The sequence below is a fragment of the Toxorhynchites rutilus genome, chromosome 1 (genome assembly GCF_029784135.1).
Source record: "Toxorhynchites rutilus septentrionalis strain SRP chromosome 1, ASM2978413v1, whole genome shotgun sequence".
NCBI classification, from domain to species: domain Eukaryota; kingdom Metazoa; phylum Arthropoda; class Insecta; order Diptera; family Culicidae; genus Toxorhynchites; species Toxorhynchites rutilus.
Window position 1 is genome coordinate 19,920,243 of NC_073744.1, and position 21,651 is coordinate 19,941,893.

The 21,651-nt window shown below is 37.2% G+C and overlaps 1 protein-coding gene across 3 annotated transcripts; it reads left to right on the forward strand.

Moving 5' to 3' along the window:
• Window positions 1-198: 198 nt before the first annotated feature.
• On the forward strand, window positions 199-21,385 carry LOC129761987 (neuropeptide CCHamide-2). 3 transcript variants are annotated; one of them, XM_055759895.1, is made up of 5 exons: window positions 199-382; window positions 450-619; window positions 10,623-10,733; window positions 20,305-20,597; window positions 20,787-21,385. In XM_055759895.1, exons 3-5 carry the CDS (start codon window positions 10,661-10,663, stop codon window positions 20,892-20,894), a joined length of 474 nt encoding a protein of 157 aa, XP_055615870.1. In that variant the 5' UTR covers window positions 199-382; window positions 450-619; window positions 10,623-10,660; the 3' UTR covers window positions 20,895-21,385. The 3 variants fall into 3 exon arrangements, with proteins under 3 accessions (XP_055615870.1, XP_055615871.1, XP_055615869.1); XM_055759896.1 differs by having other exon boundaries at window positions 455-619; XM_055759894.1 differs by having other exon boundaries at window positions 199-619.
• The last annotated feature ends 266 nt before the right edge of the window (window positions 21,386-21,651 follow it).

Sequence of the window (21,651 nt, forward strand, 5' to 3'; positions counted from 1 at the left end):
CTGCTGCTATCAGCGAGGGCTATCCTCGCCAGCAGCCAGCCAGCAGCAGCAAAAATTTTCTACCCTATCTGTATGTTGTGCTCATCCCCCCGACACAAACGCACAGCAGCCAGGGCACACGGCGCACGGCTGACACATGGACTAGCCTGATATAAAAGGTACAACATTGTCTTCAGGTTCAACCATTTGTTGCTGCAGCTTGCTCCTGTCAAGATCTTACCGAATATCTCCTCGTTCTGTTCGCAACGAGGACGCGACAAGAGTTCGTGGATGTGTGCGGCGCGCTCAAACCAAATTTTCCGAGGATAGGATAGACTTAGTCAGTGACCGTTACATCCCAGTCGGAGGAGACGCTTGGTGGTCGTCCAGCTCGAGCTTGGAAGTGTGTGAGGTTGTGTGGTTCTTGATTTTATTAGATTATCATCTCGTTGCCGTAATTTTTTTTCAAGTGCAGTCGGGAAAGTGGTGATAAAGAAGTAAAACATTGTCCATTATTGGTTCGATAAGTGTTTCGGTTGAGCACTGATAAACGATATCATAAAACGAGCCGCGGTGGATGTGAGGATCGTTGCTGTTTTAAACTTAATCCAACCGCCGTTTCTTCGTTTCGCTGAATAACGTACGTAAGCATTTTTAATTAATATTGATTACAATCTCCAGTGACGGCTACTGCCCCTGTCATCGATAGGGGTGACTCTATTTCCCAAGATGGACATCTCGTTAGGTGTTAATAATTAAGCAGCTTTCTGAAGTGATTCACATCGCGTTGGGAGGAGCAATTCGAATGCACATTTCCCCTCGTATGCGCACCAAATTGGGTTTGTTTGGTGGAAAATTAGAAATTGTGCCTTGCAGGTGTAGCACGTGGCTCTATCAGCATATGTGCCTAACAGATTTACGGCTCTAGAGAGTCCAGTAACTGTTGAGTTTAGTGCATATGGTGTTTTTTGTAGCCATCATGCTGCTAGCGGAATCCACCCGAGCAGTTTAGGTAAATTTGACTGGGTAAACGACCGGAACAAGTTGGCGAAACAGCTCAGCTGTAGCCATAGAAGTGCTTCTGGTGGAAAGTTTTGGCTCTGTTTGTGTATCACCTCGCACAAAGTTTTGTATAAAATATTTAATTTAGACAAGTTCACATTCCACATTTATTTCCGAATGTAGCATGCATCTGCATTGTTGGTGTTAATGTTTAATTTTCTTACTAAAGGCCATGGACTCTATACACGAAATAGTGAAGTAGATTCCAATATTCTTTCGGATTTGTTCTTTTGTCACAAAGAGTTTGAACATAAGTACACTAACACAGAAAGCTGTAGTTTATCCGGAGACACAAAAAACAGTGCATGCAGAGTCAGTTATATTCTTCTCGCTAGTGTTTGGAAGGTGAAACGAAAGACTCAGGCCTTGAATCATTGATATCAATTCAATTTCAAACTTTTTGACTGCTTACATCTCCATCCTAATCAAATTTTATCATTCAAAACTTGGCTAACCAAACGTACCGTTTTGAACGAAACAGCACTGTTTTTCGACTATTTTTCAATGTCCCGTTTTGACATAGGACTATGTTTTTGATTTCTATATAGGGGGTCACTCAACGAAAAATGTAACGATTCATTAAGGGTTTTCAAACACATATTACTTAAAATCGTTTTTGCGACAAATATGTTGTGTTATATACCATTAGACAGAAAATTTATCCTGCAAACTGTGGATATAGTAAAAAAAGTTAACAATTTGACGATTTAAACGGGCATGTTTTCTTTCGATTGCACTAACCACTCGCATCTTTTTGCCTAAAATCGGGCGTTAGCTCACGATGTAAGTTTATGCGTATATTGAATTATTCTCCATTTACCGCTACACTCAGGTTTTTTTTTACGCGGGGGTTACGTACCTCGTAAAAAATCCGCGTAAAAAAACTCGTTAATTCGAAAATCCGCGTGAAAAAAACCATGTCACATAATAATAGATATCAAATGGGACTATCCTTATGTATAACGGAAGTAAAAAAGTTAAGTGTTGCTCGCTTCCGAAAACCCGTAGTTTTTTCCTGCAATTTCGTTGGTTGCTAGTAGCTATAGTTCGATTTTCCTCACGAATGAGGTCATCTGCATGTTGCTAAAAGATTCTCTAGTAATTTGTAATAGACATTTATCAGTTATTGTGTTGTATGTTGCCCAATCAATTCGTGCTCAATTCTCGTTTTTATGTACTAACAATTTATGTAATTGTGGTCCAGGATGTCATAATATCGAGCATTTTGTTTGGTAAAGTAAAAAATGCATTTGATGAATTTAACTGGCTGCTGATTTAAAAGAACGAAAGGGTATACTCGAGCATATCAGATTATGATAGCTTGAGTAGTCTTCTTCTTCTTCTTGAATGGCACTAATGAGTAGTCTTCTTCTTCTTCTTCTTGAATGGCACTAACGTTCCTAGAGAAACTTCGCCGTCTCAACGTAGTAATACTTGCGTCATTTTCATTAGTTCTTAGTTGAGATTTCTATGCCAAATAACACGCCTAGAATGTATTTTGAGTAGCTAGCTCTAGAATACGCGTGACCGAAGCGCAAGACGGAGGAAATTTCTTTAACAACAAATTCCCCCGGCTCGAGTTGTCGCGATCTTTATATTCTACTCCACATATATATCTTCCTAAGAAACCCTTTTCAATTTTTCGTATGCACGTGCCCATTTTCCTTTCCCTTTCCTATACATAAGCAGAACTCAGCACAGAATGAGATCAATTCACTACAGCAGCTACACGAACTTCCCAAGAGAGCACTCATGGTCATAGAATAATCAATTCACATCACCAGGCTATAAAGTTATTACAAACAACGTTCGTGGTAACGAAGGAGAAAATGCAATTTTTATCCATAATATATTTCAGTAGTTATAGATTTATTTGACTTAGGCTTATATTTATGTAGATCTTAAACTATTTAGACTTTCAAAATGATACATGATGTCTCTTGGTCTTCTTCTGCAAAATTTGAATAAACAGAAGAAAAGAGCACGGTTTAAATGGTATTTTTGTGTACATTATTGAACGGAATGTGGTTCCGGATTCTACCACGTCATCTCATCTAATCCGTTGAAGGATACAAATTCATATAGGAAACGGTTTTTCTCAGGGCTTTCATTTGATGTATCAAATGAGAAAAAAATACAGATTTTGAACAATGAAAAAACTTAATTCAAATGCAATGACTACACACAATCACAGTCCTTTGTCAAGACTCCGTTCGTGCCCCTAGGCTCAGACCCATCATCTATACCCAATAAGTTATAGATGGACGGGATTAATTTGCAATATCTCCGCTCCTCACAGTGTCTGTATGAACGAACGCCGCATTTGCAGCTCGAGCGAGCACTTCACTCGTTCACTCGTTCATTTCACAGTACAAATGTGTGCGAAAATGGACATGCTTCCAGTTTTTGTTATTTTAAATCATTTATGAATTAGGGCATCATAATTCGATTAGTACGCAAATCGTTGTCCGTTCATCCGTCAACATCCGTTGACAGCAAAACTAGTTATTCACGTTGAAACTATTCCATAAAAATTTGACATCGGTTTTGATCTGGCACCCTTTCTGAGGGGCGTTATCTTGACGTAGAACTAGTTGACTCAGATGAAATACTGGAGGCTAAATTTCTCAAAACTGTGCAATTTTTTCATGATACTGCATTGGAGTACCTTGAAAAATGAAATACTAGTCTAGGAGATACATAACAATTCTATATTGAAATCCATTCCGGTCATTTAAAGTGGTACTAGTAAAAAAATCCAGCTTATATAGATTACAGGAATTATAATTAGTGAGATGAAAAGGTGGAGTAAATAATCTGTACCAGTTGCAAATCGTTGTGGGCAAATATTTTTAGATTAATTTTTAGACTGTAAGGAATTCGGGAAGCCTACTGATTATATTTAGTGTCGGAAGGATTTTTCTACGATGATCAATATTGAGACAACAGAAATGTCATGGTATTAAAGCTATGATAGTTGTCAAACAGAACTTTGATCAATTATATGATAAAACTTGCATAAATCATAATCTTCTTCGCGAAATCTCTTCAGCATCTGAATATTCTATGGTTATAGGAAGCTAAGCAGCTATATTCAAGAATGTTTGATTGATCGGATTTATTCTTGGTTATTCACTCAATAAAATTCTTCAAAACATATTGAACAATAAATATGTATATATATTTTTGGTTCGCGTGTCCCGTTTTCATTCATTAACTATTTGGTCTTTTTGGTTTTTTTAAACCCATCTGATGGTGAGAAATGATGCATCGGAAAATCGTTAGTTAATAATTGATAACTCTCTATTAACGAACTATCAAATTCAACAAACTGTTACCCTGTGATCAAACCTTAAACTGTTGGTCTGAATATAACGTTTACATGAATTTTGAAATCGCTCCGATCGAAATACCACATTTTTCTACGATTTCACGGTAGCTCACATTCGCTTTCGATTTTGAAAAGATCAGTTTCCGAATTCCCACCGACCTTTGGCCCATCGCCTAAGTATTGAATAAATATGCTTAATATCATCTAATATTTACATAGTTCGGAAATATCTTATGCTTCTACCTTTGTCGCGATACCGAAAACGAAGCTTGACAAACATACAACACAATTTTGACAAATATTTCGACGAGATCGAATAAACCAACCTTGTTTACTTTTTATTTTCCCACAGCAAATCGACAGAACTTCCCACGAAAATTATGATCGCGCGATTATGTGTGAATAAGCAGTGTAGTTGTATTTGGTGCATCGAGGTATCCTGACCAGATTATGTAGGGATAATCAAATCACATATTATTAATCGTTACTAGTAGTAGTTACCAATTGTTTCTTTTCATTTTTATTTGTATAGATAATTGAATAATTAAAACCCTTACATTCTTTGGGGTATAGGCTTCATTTTAACATCATTTACAAGTATCGATACAGCCTATAATTTTTAATGCTAAGCATTTGCAAAAAATAATAATAAAAAAAAAAATGTGTTTCCGTTAGCAAATTCCGTAAAAAACGGAAAAAACAAGCATCTTGAATTTCCTAGTTTTTGTAGATGTTTTATCTATTTTGTTTGCTGTTTTCATGTTAAATGCTAGAAAAGGTAAGCTACTATACATGGATGAACAAATGAGGTTTGATGCAGAAATATTCATTAGAATTATCTTTTGAGTAGTGTTCGAAATCTGAATAAAGTTTCAACGCATGATTCATATTCCAGCAGTAGATGTTAGAACACTCTATTTTCAGGTAAATACAGCAATAGTTCACAAATTGGACAATCCAATTCTGGAGCAACAACATGAAAAGACCATTTGTGAAAGAAATGTTTGTGAGTTCTTTTCTTGCAAAACGTAGGTCACTGGCGCAAACCAACGAGGGTAAAATTGATTTTCTTAGTCAGTTTTTGTGTGGAATGACGAATGAAGTCGTCAGTGGTACCCAAAGATTTCGGACCTAATAGAGGGCGAATGGGTCGAGTGTACCCACTCCCCACTTTAAACTGTCGCCTGGTATATGCAGACAGTGGTTTTTCTAAATTTTAATTTCCAAAGATACGATGAACATATCATTTGCATTTTTGCTGTTCGAAATTTGTGTCAGTGACATATTTTTAGTTTTTCACCATGAATATTTGTAAATCATTTTTATTGTAATCAAATGAGAATAGGCTCTATTGTATCCAAAAATCAGATTAAATTCGCGAAAGATTACCATTTTGAGTAACAAGTTTCATGACCAACAAAGCTTAAGTGTTCGAAATTTGTGACAAAACGGTACATGGTTTTCTTGTAAGCTGAGGTTTTTTTTATATCATATATCCAAAAATCAAAGATTTTTTTTTTATCTTCGCTTATTTTTCGTCGGCATATTTCCGCCACTTCAGTGCCAATCACCGACATCAGGGAGGCGACTTCACCTGTCCCTACCTATCAGACTCACCTATCAGTTGTTAACTCATGAGCCGGGCCAACTTCTTTTACTTCCCCTCCGAAGGAAGACGTAACCAGAGATTTTTCGCCTCAGAAAATCCCAACGACGCCAGCTGGGATTGAACCCAGACCGATCGGATTGTGAGGCTGTTACGCTAACCACACAACCACTAGCGCCGTCAATCAAAGATTTGATTTTTATCGTTTTTTGAAAATTAACCGTTGGTCCAAAAAATCATTTTTTCCCCTTTTTTTTTTTTTTTTCCGAAAATGACTTTTTTCAAAATTCACATATCAAATTGGATAACAAAACGACTAGCTAATAGGGTTTAATTTGATTTATCGATCATCTGAATCGATCCAGTAGTTCAAAAGTTTTTGTTTTGTGAAAAAAAAATGCATTTTCGCTGTTCGGAATTGGACATAAAAGTGTTCGGAATATGAGTCAGTGAAAAAAATGGTGTACGGAATTTGAGACAAATGTGATTAAATACATTTTTAGTTTTTCACCACGAATATGTATTTGTAAATCAATTTTATTGTAGTCAAATTAATAAGGAGGCTCTATTTTTTTCCAATTCATTTGTTTGTAAGGCTCAATCGCATGAGCTTTGCGGAGCCACTAATTCATGATTTGTTTATACAGAATTTCAACTTAAATCTATGTTTAGTAGGTTTCGACCGATTACTCGCGGTTTACTCGTGGTAAGAGTGGCAACAATTTTTGTGGGACGGGTCAGGTTAGGGATATGGATATGAGGTATCGTTATCCCAATCGAGAGTTTCCGCACGCACTGTAGCATTGTGCATAATGACCAGGGATAGCATCTGGTGTTCAACTATCTGTCGAGGGTGGGCGACGTGAGATGAGGGAACAAAGGGAGGCTCTATTGTATCCAAAAATTTTATTAACTTCGCAACAGAGTACCATTTTGAGTAACAAGGCACTGCTTAATGATCAACAAAGCTTAAGTCTTTGAAATTTGCGACAGAACGGTACATGGTTTTCTTGTAAGCTGAGTTTTTTTTACATCAGATATCCAAAAATCAAAGATGTGATTTTTAGCGTTTTTTGAAATTTAACCGTTGGTCCAAAAAATAATGTTTTCCCCTTTTTTCCAAAAATGACTATTTTCAAAATTTATAGCTTTTGAACTACGGAATCGATCAGATGATCGACATATCAAATTGAAGCCAATCAGTCGGTCTTCTTTGAAAAAATATTAGACTTGCAAAAAGAATTTCCCATGCTCCTGTCCAATAAGCTTCCGCAACCAAAACATCTCAACTTTGGAAAATCATAATTCAAAAACAAAAAAAAAACTTCTCTGATATGTTATGTAAAAAACAGCATTCAAGAAAAAATATAAAAAAGGTCCCGAAACCATGTTAACTATAAAAATCAAATTTAATCAACAATTACGAGAACAAAACACAATTTTTTGCAAGGATAACATTTTTCCAAAAACGACTAGCTAATAGGATTTAATTTGATTTATCGATCATCTGAATCGGTCCAGTAGTTCAAAAATTATGGTTTATTAAAAAAAATGCATTTTCGCTGTTCGGAATTGGACACAAAAGTGTTCGGAATATGAGTCAGTGACAAAAATGGTGTTCTGAATTTGAGACAAATGTGATTAAACATATTTTTTTCACCACGAATATGTATTTGTAAATCAATTTTATTGAATTAATATAATTTCGCGAAAAAGTACAATTTTGAGTAATGAGGCACTGTTTAATGGCCACCAAAGCTTAGTTGTTCGGAATTTGAGACAAAACGGTAATGTGTAACAACACATTCTGAACAAAACATCGCGATTCTTATCTGTGTGAGTAATTTTGTGCATGATAAAAAACATATAGCACACTTCTAGGATATGTCGAACTACTTTGGCCTGAATAATGCATAACACTACAATTTTACCTTGATTTTATGATTTTTGTCTACGAGACATGCTTGCAATGTGAAAATAGAATTAGATAATTTTTGTTGATATGTATTTATTTCAATAAGCATATTTTTGGCAGAAAAATCAATTAAAATTAAATAATTTAAAAGGTGGCTATTTTGGGTCTCCCTGTTCGGGAGTCTATGATGGTTTTTCATCACGTTTAAGAATTTCATGAAATGAAACGCCTTTCCCAGATGGGTTTTTTTTTCATATTTCTTCTTTGGCGGTTAAGGGTGCTGGATTATGTCACAATAGCGGTGGTAGATTTTTCAAAGCGACCTATGCAAAATGGTAACAAAGGTACAATTAATTAAGAAAAATGTCGAATATATTATATATTTTGATACGTATTTCTGTTAAAAAACTAAAATGTCTGAAGTTACCCGCGTGTCAAAAGTAATCAAACGACGGTACTAAAGGGGGACCATCTATTTGAACATATCTGTAAATCAAACAAAGACACCACCATCGTAAAATATCGTTCGCGACCTATAGTCGGAGTCCATTTATTTAAAACTCCTATTTCCGCTCAACTACGCGAGGAATAATCGATGATGAATTATTGATATACACTTGAGATAATGAATATTAGTATTTGTTTAGCGTGACAAATCGTTCCGCTCACAAGTGGCAGATTTTGAAATTTATACAGAAGTGTAGGGGAGGTGGGGGTAAAACGGACATGCTAAGAAGAACTTCAATTATATCTTTGGAAACTCATGTTTTCCAAAACTTTGATGCAGTTTCTTGCAATTCAATATACTGTTTTTCTTCCTACCTACCTAAAATATTTACAAAAAAGTGTTTTTCAATGTTGTTTTTACTGAAATTAAAACAGACCGAAAAGTACAACATTTTTTTAGATGCGGGTAATATGGACAGGTTTGTAATATATGAAGCTTAGAGCCATACAAATGAAACCAAATTAGGCATATTGAGGTTTTAGGTTGCAATAAATGTTTCTATGGTGGTTAGACTCTCCACCTTCCTCTCTAAGAGAGGGCTGAAATACAAATGAAACACAAATTTTTGCATTACTTGAGAACTAATCAAGCACAACTTGGTATGTGAGGGTTTTTGGGTATGAGAAATGTTTCTATGATGATATAACACCCCTCCCTCCTCTCGAATGGAAAGGGGGTCCCATACAAATATTACACATATTTCAACCAAAAATATTCCAACCAAACATGACAATTGAAAATTTATGGAAAACTCTGAAAGAAAAAGAGGAATTCGGAAAATTAAATTCCCATATGTTCTACAATTACATAGTGACAAGTGCTGTTAGTCCATTTGATGTTTGCGCTAGCGAAATTGTTCTTTGTTCTAAACTGGAAATGGATTTCAATGTGATGAAACGCACTCCTATATCTTCTTATATCTATACCAAAAAAAGGATCGCCGAATGTGCCGAATGTCTTGAACGAGAATTGTGTCTGAAAATAATCTTATATTATAATGATGAGTTTTGTTAGAAATACTAGGAATTTTTAAGTAAAAGGTAAATTCAACGGGGTCGGATAGAAGATCAATCAATGAACAGTTCTGCGATTGGACCCATGAACTTGCTCATAGTAAGAAAACGTGAATGTTTGGAGGTATTGATAATAAAAAAACAAATTTGGGCGGGAAGAAGTTTGCCGGGTCAGCTAGTGTTTAATATAGAAGCAGCTAAAATTACATACACACGCAGAATCATGTATGTTTTTCGGTTTCTGTTTCTTTTTTCCACTTTTGATCAGTATTCATTGCCATAGGGTGGCTTAAATATTATAGAATAACATGTAGAAGATATTCTCATCAACAGAAATCTGAAATTCAAAATGTAACTATACAAATCAACCACCTGTCTATATTACCCCCACTGTCCGTATTACCCGCGGTTCCCCTACATTCATGTTTCGATTTTAATGATTTCAACCATGTTCATAGTCAAGAATTTTATTCATAATAATCAAATTTGGCCAAACTGAATAAATCCAGCAATTTCTTAAAGAACAAAATTGCCACCATTCGTCATTCCAATGAAGAAAACATTCCATCCTCTACTGAAATATTATTATTCCAATACGGTCCTCAGCCAGGTGTTTAGGGCTCACTTGGGATCGCTTTGAATGCTTTCAATTGGCGTATTTTTGTCCTTCATCTGCCGTTGAGGAAGTGAAGCAATTTAATGAAGACCAATGCTAAGAACACATTTCGCTGGAATATTAATACGTCATGAAACATTACTAAAGTGACCTTTCATCTTAATTTACTACGCGAAAGGATAATGGAAAGAAAATCAGCACTTGACCCAAAAATGATGAGAGAAGGTATTGCCCAACCTAGGTTACTCCCAATTATCCAATGACTCAAATAAGCATAAGCGTGTAAGAATCTCGATTTAAGAACCACTTGGCAAGACATAACACTAATCCAAGTTTCTGTTTATTCTGCATATATGTTCATGTGGAATGCAATATAAGAAAACTTTTTCGGGGCAGTAATCTCTCGGAGAATAAACAACTGAACTTTACCTATTACTCCAAACTTCGCGTTAAGTTAACGTGGAGTCCGCTCTAAAATAAATGTCATAATTCTCACTCATCCCAGTCTGTATTCCACTTTGTTCAAAGGACCGAAAGTATTAGAATTATTAAAATACATTCACCCACGCCCCTCTTCCTTTTTTATTTACAGCACAAATACACAAATCTACAAACGAGAAAAAAAGCAGAATGTCCCAGTTGTCGGCAATTTGCATCAGCCTGGTCATCGCGTCGGTTCTGATCCACAACGCCAGCGGAAAGAGTAAGTATCTACCTACTACCTACTGGAATACCTTTTTGGTGGAATTTTCGGATAGCACTGGTTACGCACAATCGCGTGTCCGTCCGAAAAGTGACAGTGTGGGAATGTATGGTTCAACTTTAAACGGTCACGGCGAATCCCATCAGTGTGTCTCTCCTCAGTGATAATTAATGCATAAAGCCATTAATTGAGTAGGAGAAGGTGGATGTTGTTGGTGATGATTGTCGCTATTATTAGATGCTTCTAGTGCGTTACAGCGACCGTTGTTCTGTGAGAAGATGGAACAGCTTGAACTTTAGTGAGACTTAACTTTAACTTCTGCGAGATAACTTTGAAACTATTTTATCACTTTAGCGCCAACGACGCACCGATAGCGATTAAAAATTCTAATCGGGGATTATGAAGACTACGTTCACTTCAACGAACGGAGAGTTTTTGAAATGCAGAATTACTCGGAAAAGAAAAAAAAAAGAGTTGGGAGGTCTCAATGAATATGTTGTTATTCTCGATTTCCTGGATAGTGCCCGTCAGTTCAACGGCGATTAAACACGACAGAGCCCGAACTTCGCTAGGTTAGAGGGTTAGAGTGCTTTTCTTAATTATACGAACACGCATGAATCTTTTTAATCAGATGAAAATCTGAGGACCAAGTCATATTTTTCCAGATCTCAACCAGGTTATTGAATCAGTACACTTCTTGCGTTGTTCGACTGGTATATAAGTATGTACACTGGATTCTTTTTTATGCGATTTTTTACGTTATTTTATTTTGCGCAATTTACTCGAAATTACGCGTTTTTTTACGTGATGTTCTTGGCACTGCCGCTTCGTTGGAAGAGAAAGAGTAGAAAATTCTATGAGAGCGTCAATAGCTTCATGTTCTTTTTCGGACATGCTACTATAGAGATCCGTCATTTGCAGGCGGAGTTTTTATATTCCACATTCTTCGTGAGTGCGAAAAAGATAGCAACGCAGCTGTTCAAAAATAACACTCGGAAATGTCAAAATTCGAGTTAGAAACAAAAAAAACAAAGGATTGAGGGTTTGATGCAGTATTCTATAACCAGAAAGCGTGTCCCTAAGCACATCAGTTAATCACATTATCGAGCAATAAATACGCGATTTTTTCGGTTTTATCCAAATAAAACTGTATTTCCTAGAGGTTCTAGAAGAATAGATCCTCAAATATTGTAATGTTCGTATCAGTTCGGTAAATTTATGGTTTATTTCGCTATTTTATGAATAACATATAAATATTGCACGAAGCTCTGTAGTAAATTCTATTTATCAAGCACTGAAATAGGTAAAAAAAAAGATTTTATATAAATCAAAGAAGTCGATTTTTAAGGATCCAGTTTTTTTCCATTTTTTTAAGAGCAATCTTCCAGTTTTGTGAAAAATATTATTGGCAACCCTGCTGGTAGTGCAACTACTTTTTTGCATCAGAAATCAAGTTTTCGTTTCACTTTATATGGACGTTAAAATAAGATTGTGTACGCGGGTAACGAGGTTCATGTCAGGGGAAGTAGTAGTGTGAATTGATGTCAGGTTGAATGAAGAGGCAGATTTGTATTAATTCGTCACGTCAATAAGAATAACTATTTGCTAGAATAGTCATCCTCGCTCTTAACGCTCATCAATTCATTTCTAGTCAACCCAAATCATGTTGACAGCGAATGCCGAAGTAGTCCTATTCGAAGCGAAGGGATTAAGAGGAGAGTCGATCTCCATTTTTCATCTTCTAAGATTTCGGGTCCTGCACAATTTCCTGGATATCGTTTCAATCTTAAATATTCGGAAGACTTTGTAGAACGTTTTAGAACTTGATTGCAGAGTGTAATGTAAAACTTTGTCGAATTGGTCTTGAAATCCGCTACGGCGTTGTGTGCAATTTTGAATATTGGTAAATATCATTGATCATCATTTCGATAGCAGTACCTACATAAACATTATCCAAACTAACCTAATTTTCCAGATCGAACTGAATATCAATAAAACGGAGGCAACTTTGTTAAAAACATGATACCATACTTCTGTGTGCTTATAACATATTGATAGATATAAATATAGAAATACGATAAACATCATAAAGGTCTTCGATGTGAGTGAACCGGAGTAGGATTTTCACAACTGGAAGAAAATAATATTATTTTGGGGAGTAAAAAACTTGAAAACGTCGAAAAAATGAAAAAGGCCGGATTAAACTGTGAAAATAAAAAAAAATTTCAGCAGGACGAATGCGTTTGAACGCAATGTGGTACGTTGGGTGCCATGTAGGGGTTGAGAATTTCCCCTCTTTCAAATTGTATTGGTCGATAGCTAGCCGGTAGCCCAGATAATTGATACTTCGCTTCCGCCAGAAGCTCTCTGTCCGTTGGATGTTTCTGTGTTGACCGCTAGCCATGTTTCCAAGTATACCTCTGTTATTGATGTTATTCCTGCTATTGATGGGGTTGTTTCGATTGTTGTTTCTGTGGTTGTTGTTGTTATTGTTACGGTTAGTGTGATTGCTCCTGTTGTTGTTGTTGTTGATACTGTTATTGTTGTTATTGTTGTTGTTGTTGGTGTTGGTGTTATTGTTACGATTGTTGTTACTGTTGTTGTTACTGTTGTTATTACGGTTGCTATTGTTGTTGTCGTTGTTGTTGTTGTTACGGATGTTGTGATTATTCCTATTATTGGTGTTATTTCTACGATTGTTGAAATTATTCCTATTCCTGCTGCCATTGTTAGGGCTACCATTGTATCTGTTATTATTATTATTGTTGTATCGGCGATTTTGTTTACGCCGTTTTCTGGCTTTATCTGCCTCTTCTTGTTGTTCTATTCTACGGAGTTGCCGTGCATTATACTCAGACCAATCTGGCTTCCATCTCCTTGTTGAATCCAAAATTCTCCAGCCTGAGTTCTCTGGAGGGTAAAATGGGGGATTAACTGGAGGAGTAAGTTCCGCACGCAACTCATCAGCTAGACTCCTGGTTTCCTGTTGATATAATAACGGCTGACAATGTTCTTAATTCCTCTAATATTTCTATTTCGACTTGACTATCCTGTGGGGTTTGATTAATGTTTGCCGCTATTTCCAGTGACAAATTCCCCAGTTGTTGAATTTCTTCCCGCATTTGGCTGAGATCGCGATTCAATTCCATCGTCGTTGATTTAATATAATCCGCTATATTCTCTTTCGTGTTACTCATTGCGATGTCAATGAGTGAAGTAATATGATTTTTTATCGTCACCGCAAAGAGACTGCTGCTTTTATTTGCGGACAATTCATTTTTCAGATCGACGAGCTGACCCTCAAGTCTGTCGACGGCTTTATGTACAACACTTGCATTTTGTTGTTGCAGTGTCAGCCGATGGATCACTTCCGTATTGTATTGTAGTTGCTCGTTGAATTTTTTTTGCTGCTCGGTAAGTTCACTAAAGTCCAACTCGGCGCGTACGTAATTCTGGCCGTTACAACACGGTAAAACATATGACGTAATGTCAACGCTCTTCTTGCGATGTACGCCGATGCAGGCGGCGTGGAATCGTCGCGGGCAGCCAGCACATTTCCACAAATTGACACTGTCGTTGATTCCGGTATCACAGCAAATTTCGCAACTCATGTTGATTTTTTATTTACGTTTATACGTTACACTGGGTGAAAAACTAGGTCAATATAACTGAATCGTTTGCAAAATAACTGCGTTTATTCGCGGGTGCTTCGAGCAATTTGAAAACACGTCCACTCTGATCGAAGGCTAGAATATATGTTATACGATACACGACCGCATTTTTGACGCAGGACAACGCTGTTATTCAAGTCACTTGTTCATAACTTCGGATATTATTTTAGAATGCTGGGAAATGTTAGAAATAACTGTTTAGTAGAATGGTTTGGTCGCCCTCCAATATATTTCAAGTCAATGTATTGAAATTTTATCTCGAACGCTATTCCGGTGGTCTTTTTCGCAATGGTCATACACTCGACTACAGGCGACTATATACTTGTTGCACCAACACCATTATTCCAAAGCTTATTACTACATCAATCTATCTTTGGCACCGCATGGAAACAACAACAATTGCAATACTTGCAAGTATTAAATATCATGCTACGTGTTATTTAGTAATGCCTCAGTGGAATCGACCCTCTAGACATCGTTCGTGCAATGAAAACCAACCAGCACCAAACAAGCGTTCAACATACCATGCATAAAGAGCCATACATCGGTGGCTTGAAAAGACTAAATATATAAACACTTCTCACCATTTTGCGCTATTCTCAAAAGGAATGCATCCTGTTAATATTACTGGCCTCTGAAAAAGTTGCATTACTTTCTCATGCTCGAGATAAGCGCAGCTGTTATCCTTAGTGGAGCAAGTTTTGTTTCTGGCAAGCGAAACCAAATCACATACAAAATTCCAGAATGGCTTTTTTTCTTGATGACTAAATAAACTGAATAAACTCTTTCTGTTAATCTTAATAACATTGAAAAGAGTTGTATTGCTTCATTATGATCAAGATTAGCGCTGATGTCATCCTCGTTGAAGGCAGTTTTTCGACTGGAACGAAAACCCAAATAAAGTGCGATACACATTCAATGCCACCGTCATCGTTCCGTCAATTATTCTCTTGGATTTATCTTACCGACGTCGAACTTGGAAATTTTTTTTCGATGTTTCATTCTTTTTAGTTGACTTTACAACGACGGGTTTTTGTATGTGTAGCGCACATAACTCATAACATTTCCATCATATTCTAGCGCAAATATTGCAATATGCATACCGGAGCAGATTCAAATGGGGTTTAAGCGTAGCGAAGATGTGCTATCTGTAGGCACGAATTATGAAGCACGCACCTACATACACAAAGCTATATATCGAAGGCTTGAAGCGACTAAACATACACACACTTCTCTCCGTTTTGCGCTTTTCTCAACAGAATACCTATCTGTTAAGATGGTCGGTTCCGATTAGCGTAGTTGTAATCCTTGGTGGAGAGAGTTTTGCGACTGTCGTGCGAAACCAAATCACACACAAAATTGCAGAACTATTATTTTTTTGTGAGTCGATGAGCTTGGTGATTCCCCACACAAATGTGTAGCTCAGAACCTAAATCTAATGGCGTCAATTTGATGAAATGATTGTAATGCCAGAGACATCAGCGAGTGAGTAACTAGGTCACGTCTACAGTTTTTTTTCTCTTAAAAACGTGACCTGTTTTCTGATTTGGCACTCTTAATTAAAGACATAGTTTTACGTCAAAAACTGGCAATATACAGGAAAACTGGAAGGTTGGCATCTTTGGCTGTATTCGAAACGTACTCATTGAAACGAATGAAGAAAAAGTCACAGTAGGGTTGTGTCCGAGACACGACCGCTTAGTTGACGTAGGATTCCGTTAGGCTATCTGTTAATTTTGGATATGTTTGAAGAATTACATCGTTAAACTCTTTGATAATGATTAGGTGGCCTCCTGAAAAGGGCCGTTTTGTTTGGTTGTTGAGTATTGTTTGGTAACTCCACCAGTGTTTATCGAGTGATGATGACAAAAGGATGGTAAACAGTCGTTGGATAGTGCGAATCATATAAAAGATACCGAAGTGGAACGAGATATGATGAAAACCGCCCTCTGTGATCCTAGACGAGATGCCTCCTGTGTTATGTATGAAATAAATAAAGCAAAAAAAACTCACCAATGTAATATAAGATTATTACCAATACCGAACACAATTATCAATTTTTCTCATCAGTATAAACATGTTAATTTAATATAGAGAAAACATATTTGAAATGGAAAAGGTAATTTTCCTTTAGAATTTTTACTTTCTCTGTGTTTATTCAACCCAATTCGAATTTTAACTGGACTAACAACACCTAATACTATATGTAGAGCAATCTCTTTTTCTAATATTTCTTCACTTTTCCAATTTTTCTCGCTGTGTAAACTTTCCTTGGGTGAAACTGAACACAACAAAACAGACAGCTTAAACCAAACGACCCGTTTTCGAGCGGGAATACAGCATGGTTTTTCATTTATGAAAATTGAAATTAAACGTTTTATATATCAAATCATTTTTAATACAACTGCTACCATATATAATTTTACACTTACAATTGTGGTAAATTTTTCACAATACACGATCAGTGGAATATATATTAAATTTCACGAAGTAATCAACATTAAAGTTCCAAATTTACATTTTATTTGCTAAAATTAATCGTATCACTCACTTTACTTGCAATACAAAAATGCCCCCGGCTTGCATATATTTGCAATGCCGATTTCCCCCGGGCACCTTGGTTTTGATGTTTCTGTTAGGGAACAATTTTCGGTAGGAACAAAAGTTCTCCCTACTTTCATGTATTTGCAATGCCGATTTTCCCCAGGCAGCTTGGTTTTGAAGTCTCTGTTAGGGAACACATTCCGGTGGGAGCAAAAGCTCCCCCTACTTTTATGTATTTGCATTCGCTTGGACGGCGGAATGGTGTCGACATTTGGGTACGATATTAGTTTGTATGAGGCCAATAATTCTCTATCAGATTAGTCGGCCCTAAGGCAGTTTTAAATTGGTGAAATATGTATGAAAATATTTTGACGTAGGACTACGTCTAACCGGAAGATATAGGGGGTGAAATGAAAATCTAGGCACTGAACAAGTAGGAAAAAATGCAAGATTGGAACGCTTATAACTCGAGCATTTCTCAATAGATCGCAAAGGTTTTTGCATCAATTGATAGGAAATATATCTACGCATCTATCATAACGAATAACATTTCATTTTTCTTGAGATAAATAATTGAATAATTGTGAAATATCAAGCATTGTCCAAATGCACTATATGCCCATTTTTGATTGGTCCATTTTGTGCTCCTCAAATCGTACCGACCAAAACGGGCAACCAGAGCAGCAGCGAAATAGCACGATTGGAAAGGAAAAAGAAAAAAATGAACGAAACATTGGTCGCAGTCTCACACATGCGTAATTCTCGAGCCAGCCAGTCAGCTTAAAATTCCCCGCTCCGCTGCCGTAACGATCATTCTTTGTGTGGACACCGACTGGACAACATCGTTGCTGGACGAGCTGGACGGCGAGGGATCGAGTGCCTTTCTCAAGGCAAGAGGGCGGAGGTGGTAGCGCTGGAGTAGAGTAGAGTAGAGTTTTCAAAGGGCCTTTCTCAAGGCTAGAGACGAAAAGAACTGCAAAAGTTTAAAGTCTCTATAATACCGTATACTATAAGGTCATCCGTCCCTGTATTTACTGTTGGTTTTTCACTTACAGCTCGTTTATTTCTCGACAGATCGTAGAGTTCGTCTCCAAAACCTCAGTTCTTTTTCATTTTTATTTACTTTGTTTGAGGAGACTACAAATCTTACAATTCATTCGTCTCCGAAACCACAGCTTAAGGTACGGTAATGTGCTCAATAGTGAAATATATGATAGTGAACGAGCTGATGACCACCTGTGTATTCCCTATCACAGCCATCATTTTGATTGTACGATATGTGTATACGCCGAAAGATGCCCGACGTTGAACATTTAATAAGTACAAAGCCTTCAGAAAAAAATCAAGAATCAAGTTTTTTAAAAAAAAAACGCAAAAACACAACACCAAAGGTTCTTTTCAGAACCCCCAACATGTTCATAAAGAGTAAACAGTAAACTAATCCATTTTTCAGGTAGATAGGTAGGAATTCACGTAGGAGAAGAAAATAGAACAATATATTTAAAATATATATTTAGCAAAAGCTGTCCCCTTTGTATAGTCCTACGTCACTCCGGTTATCTCCCCGACATTACCCACCCGTCTTTTTTTTGCGTTGTTTACCAACTAGAAGTACATTGTTCTAACAATGTGTCGTCAATTTCGACCAATCAGAAGTGGGTATTTTCGTTAGGGTAGGGGTTGAGATTTTTCAATTGTTCGATAGTTAGTTCCATGACATATATTATTTTATTCAATATAAAAAATTGTTATGGAGTGTCGAAATCGATTGACGCAAAAATTTCATCAATCCATCATGAAACGACTGAGCAATAAGCGTTTGAAATTGAACAATTTTCACGATGTGCTCGATTTTCAATTTTCAATTTGTACCCCAATATGTTCCCGAAAGACGTAATCCTACGTCAAAAAGAGATGAAATGTTATGCTGTAGGGCAGCATGAGTAATCAGTTACTTATCTGAGTTCAGTTTCCAATATTAGTTTTGAAAATGACAAACCATGACAATGAAACCTTCAAAATAAATTCGAATTCGTTGTGCCTGTGTGATAGATGTAATTTTGCTACATAACTCCAACGCTGGTTACGTGAAATTAAGCTTGTGTTGCTAGACTTAGCTTGATGAGTCCATTTTTCCAAATGAACTGAACTTTCCAATTATGTAGCTACATATTTATGAGTCCTGTTCCGTTCTGCGGAGGCACTGTCACGGGTTTTTTCCTGCATAAAACCTGTGCAGATCCCCTCCCCCACTAACAAGCCCATAAGTGATTCCTCATTGTGCTGTTGTGCTATATTAGTGGGAACGTTTCCCTGCTCATCTCAGTATCAATTGAAGTTTCATCCTTGTCCCGAGAAAGCGTGGAGTGCAACCGCTACTTCATGCAACCCTGCTGACACTACTGTCTTTTCTGTTGTCCAACAATTGTGTGGCAAACACCGTCGATAGCGTCGACACAATCATTATTCTGGGTGCATTTGCGAATGGGGAAGAGCGAATTGTGCAGCGGTGGTGGCGGCTTGGAAAAAAACACCCCCGCCGATAATAATACCATTGACAATAATATGAGACAATGAGTTGCCAAGTCAACTCCATGTTCATCTGGAGTGTAGGCAGAGACTTAAAAAAACAATTAGGATTTGAATTCACAAGCAGTGGGTAAGAACATACATATATGAATTGAATCCTATCAGCAAGTAGACGAGCTGAACCAGCCGTGGAACCGTAAACGAACGTGACTAAATCGCAGCCCCAGGTGAAGCGAGGAATCTCGGCTGCATTCAAATTCACCCAAGCAATAATTTGTAGGATAAATTGAAAAGTTTGATTACGGGGTGTGGAGTTGTTGTCGAACAATGTGGAAAGTGGCTTCCCCTTCTAACATTGTTGAAAATTTATTGCAACATTTTGTAAAGCTTCGAAGATGATTCGTGTTCATCCACTTAATTGATCTATAAAGAACTAAAATTGTATTTCATGTGTTAATATGAAAACTGAGGGACTTGGGAAACCGTTTTTCCATAATTGTTATTAAATTTCGAAAAGTTGGTGGAATACAACACAACTTTCACTGGTGTCTTCCCGTTCCATGGGGGCAATTTCGATCAATTCTTCTGCCCCACAATGTACGAAACGTTTACTCTCTCATGCAATTTTCGTGGAAGACGACGGGCTCGCGCCTCCAAACTATTATTAGCAACAAGTTCTCACATCAACTCTGCCGTGGATGGGGGAGTTAATCACATTAAATGCGATCAGAAGAACTCTACCGTTGAAGGCATCGTTTCGCGACTCGTCCTAAATGAGTTACAAGTGTGTTTATTCATGTTTTTCTCTCCCTTTTTGTTCCAACTAGGAGGCTGCGCAGCGTACGGACACGCCTGCTACGGAGGACACGGAAAGCGATCTCCTCCGATGACCCAAGGTATGCTGTTCGATGATGGGAGTGGTCAGCTGGAGAGCTTACCTCCCCTACCGTACGCGAAATTGGCGCTAATAGATCGAAGCAAAAGTTTGGACGTCGCTCCCGAGCTGGGACCGATAACAACTAGTGAAGAGATGCTTGCGGCACGTGACCAATCAGCATATGAGCAGGAAAAGTTCGAGAGGAGGGTGCGATTTGCGGTGAATGCTATTCTGAGACAGTTGGTGAGTTTCGGAGTTTGAAAAAACGTAAGAGTGACACGTTAAGCTGCGTTCTTCTAATTACTTGATTATGTTTCTGCGATTTTTCCAACGAATCCAACGTAAACCAATCGCTACATAATTTAGTTGCAGCTTCCAGTTCAAGCAATATGTTTATTCGAATTTGTTTTCCATTTTTTTTTGCCGTTCCAGATCGGAACCGAAAACGAAAACCAACCAGCATTCCCAAAACAACGACCGGAAGCGAGTTATCAGAACAGCGAATCAACCCGACAGCTACTGGGCAATGAGGACAAATAAACATGTCCACTTGCAAAGCACAATTGACCCACCCTTATTCATCGATGGCCGCCGCCGCCGCACGGAGGAAGAATCCAAACTTTATTCATCGAAGCTTTCGAATTTTTCGTATGTGTAATAAGTAATGAGCAGCGAGTATTTATTGGTTTTATTCATTTCGGGGTAACTTTTTTGGAATTGTTCGCGCTCTAACGCTCTAATTGATTGGACAAAAGAACGCAACAGTTGAGTCGGGAGATGGAAATTGTAGCTTAAATCAAATGGGGGATAGAATATCATGTACAGTTTTGACGGTTTAGGCAATACCCTTCTAGGAAACCATAAAGGCAGGAGCTATACAGAAACTGTGTCAATATGCAATAATTGTTATTTACTTTAAATGCAGAACAAGCACAACAGATGATGCTTCAGGAAATAAGGAAATGATTGACGAAAGCACGAATAAGAAAGTGAGCAAAAAATATTTAGATAGTTGAATAAAACTCGTAAGGCTGGACAGTTTTATTGAACTATTTCAAACGATGTTGCGTTATAATTTTGATGCCGAAAGCTCCTACTTCTATGTTTTTATAAATATTATGGCTTTGGATATACCGTTGTGCCGGGACACTGTCAGCACTGAATACTGAGTTTTTTAATCTTTTCTTACAGAAACACATTTTTTTTATTTATACCATATCTCTGACATTTCTGTGTAACAGAATATTTTCGACGTAGAACTACGCAATTATATTATGCAATCCACTTGTTTACCACT

What these genes read in the sequence shown, in the direction of transcription:
- LOC129761987 (XM_055759894.1), top strand. Translation starts at nt 10,661, where the DNA reads ATGTCCCAGTTGTCGGCAATTTGCATCAGCCTGGTCATCGCGTCGGTT. An exon ending in CCACAACGCCAGCGGAAAGA is followed by an intron (nt 10,734 to 20,304) that starts GTAAGTATCTAC and finishes TGTTCCAACTAG; the next exon opens with GAGGCTGCGCAGCGTACGGA. An exon ending in ATGCTATTCTGAGACAGTTG is followed by an intron (nt 20,598 to 20,786) that starts GTGAGTTTCGGA and finishes TTGCCGTTCCAG; the next exon opens with ATCGGAACCGAAAACGAAAA.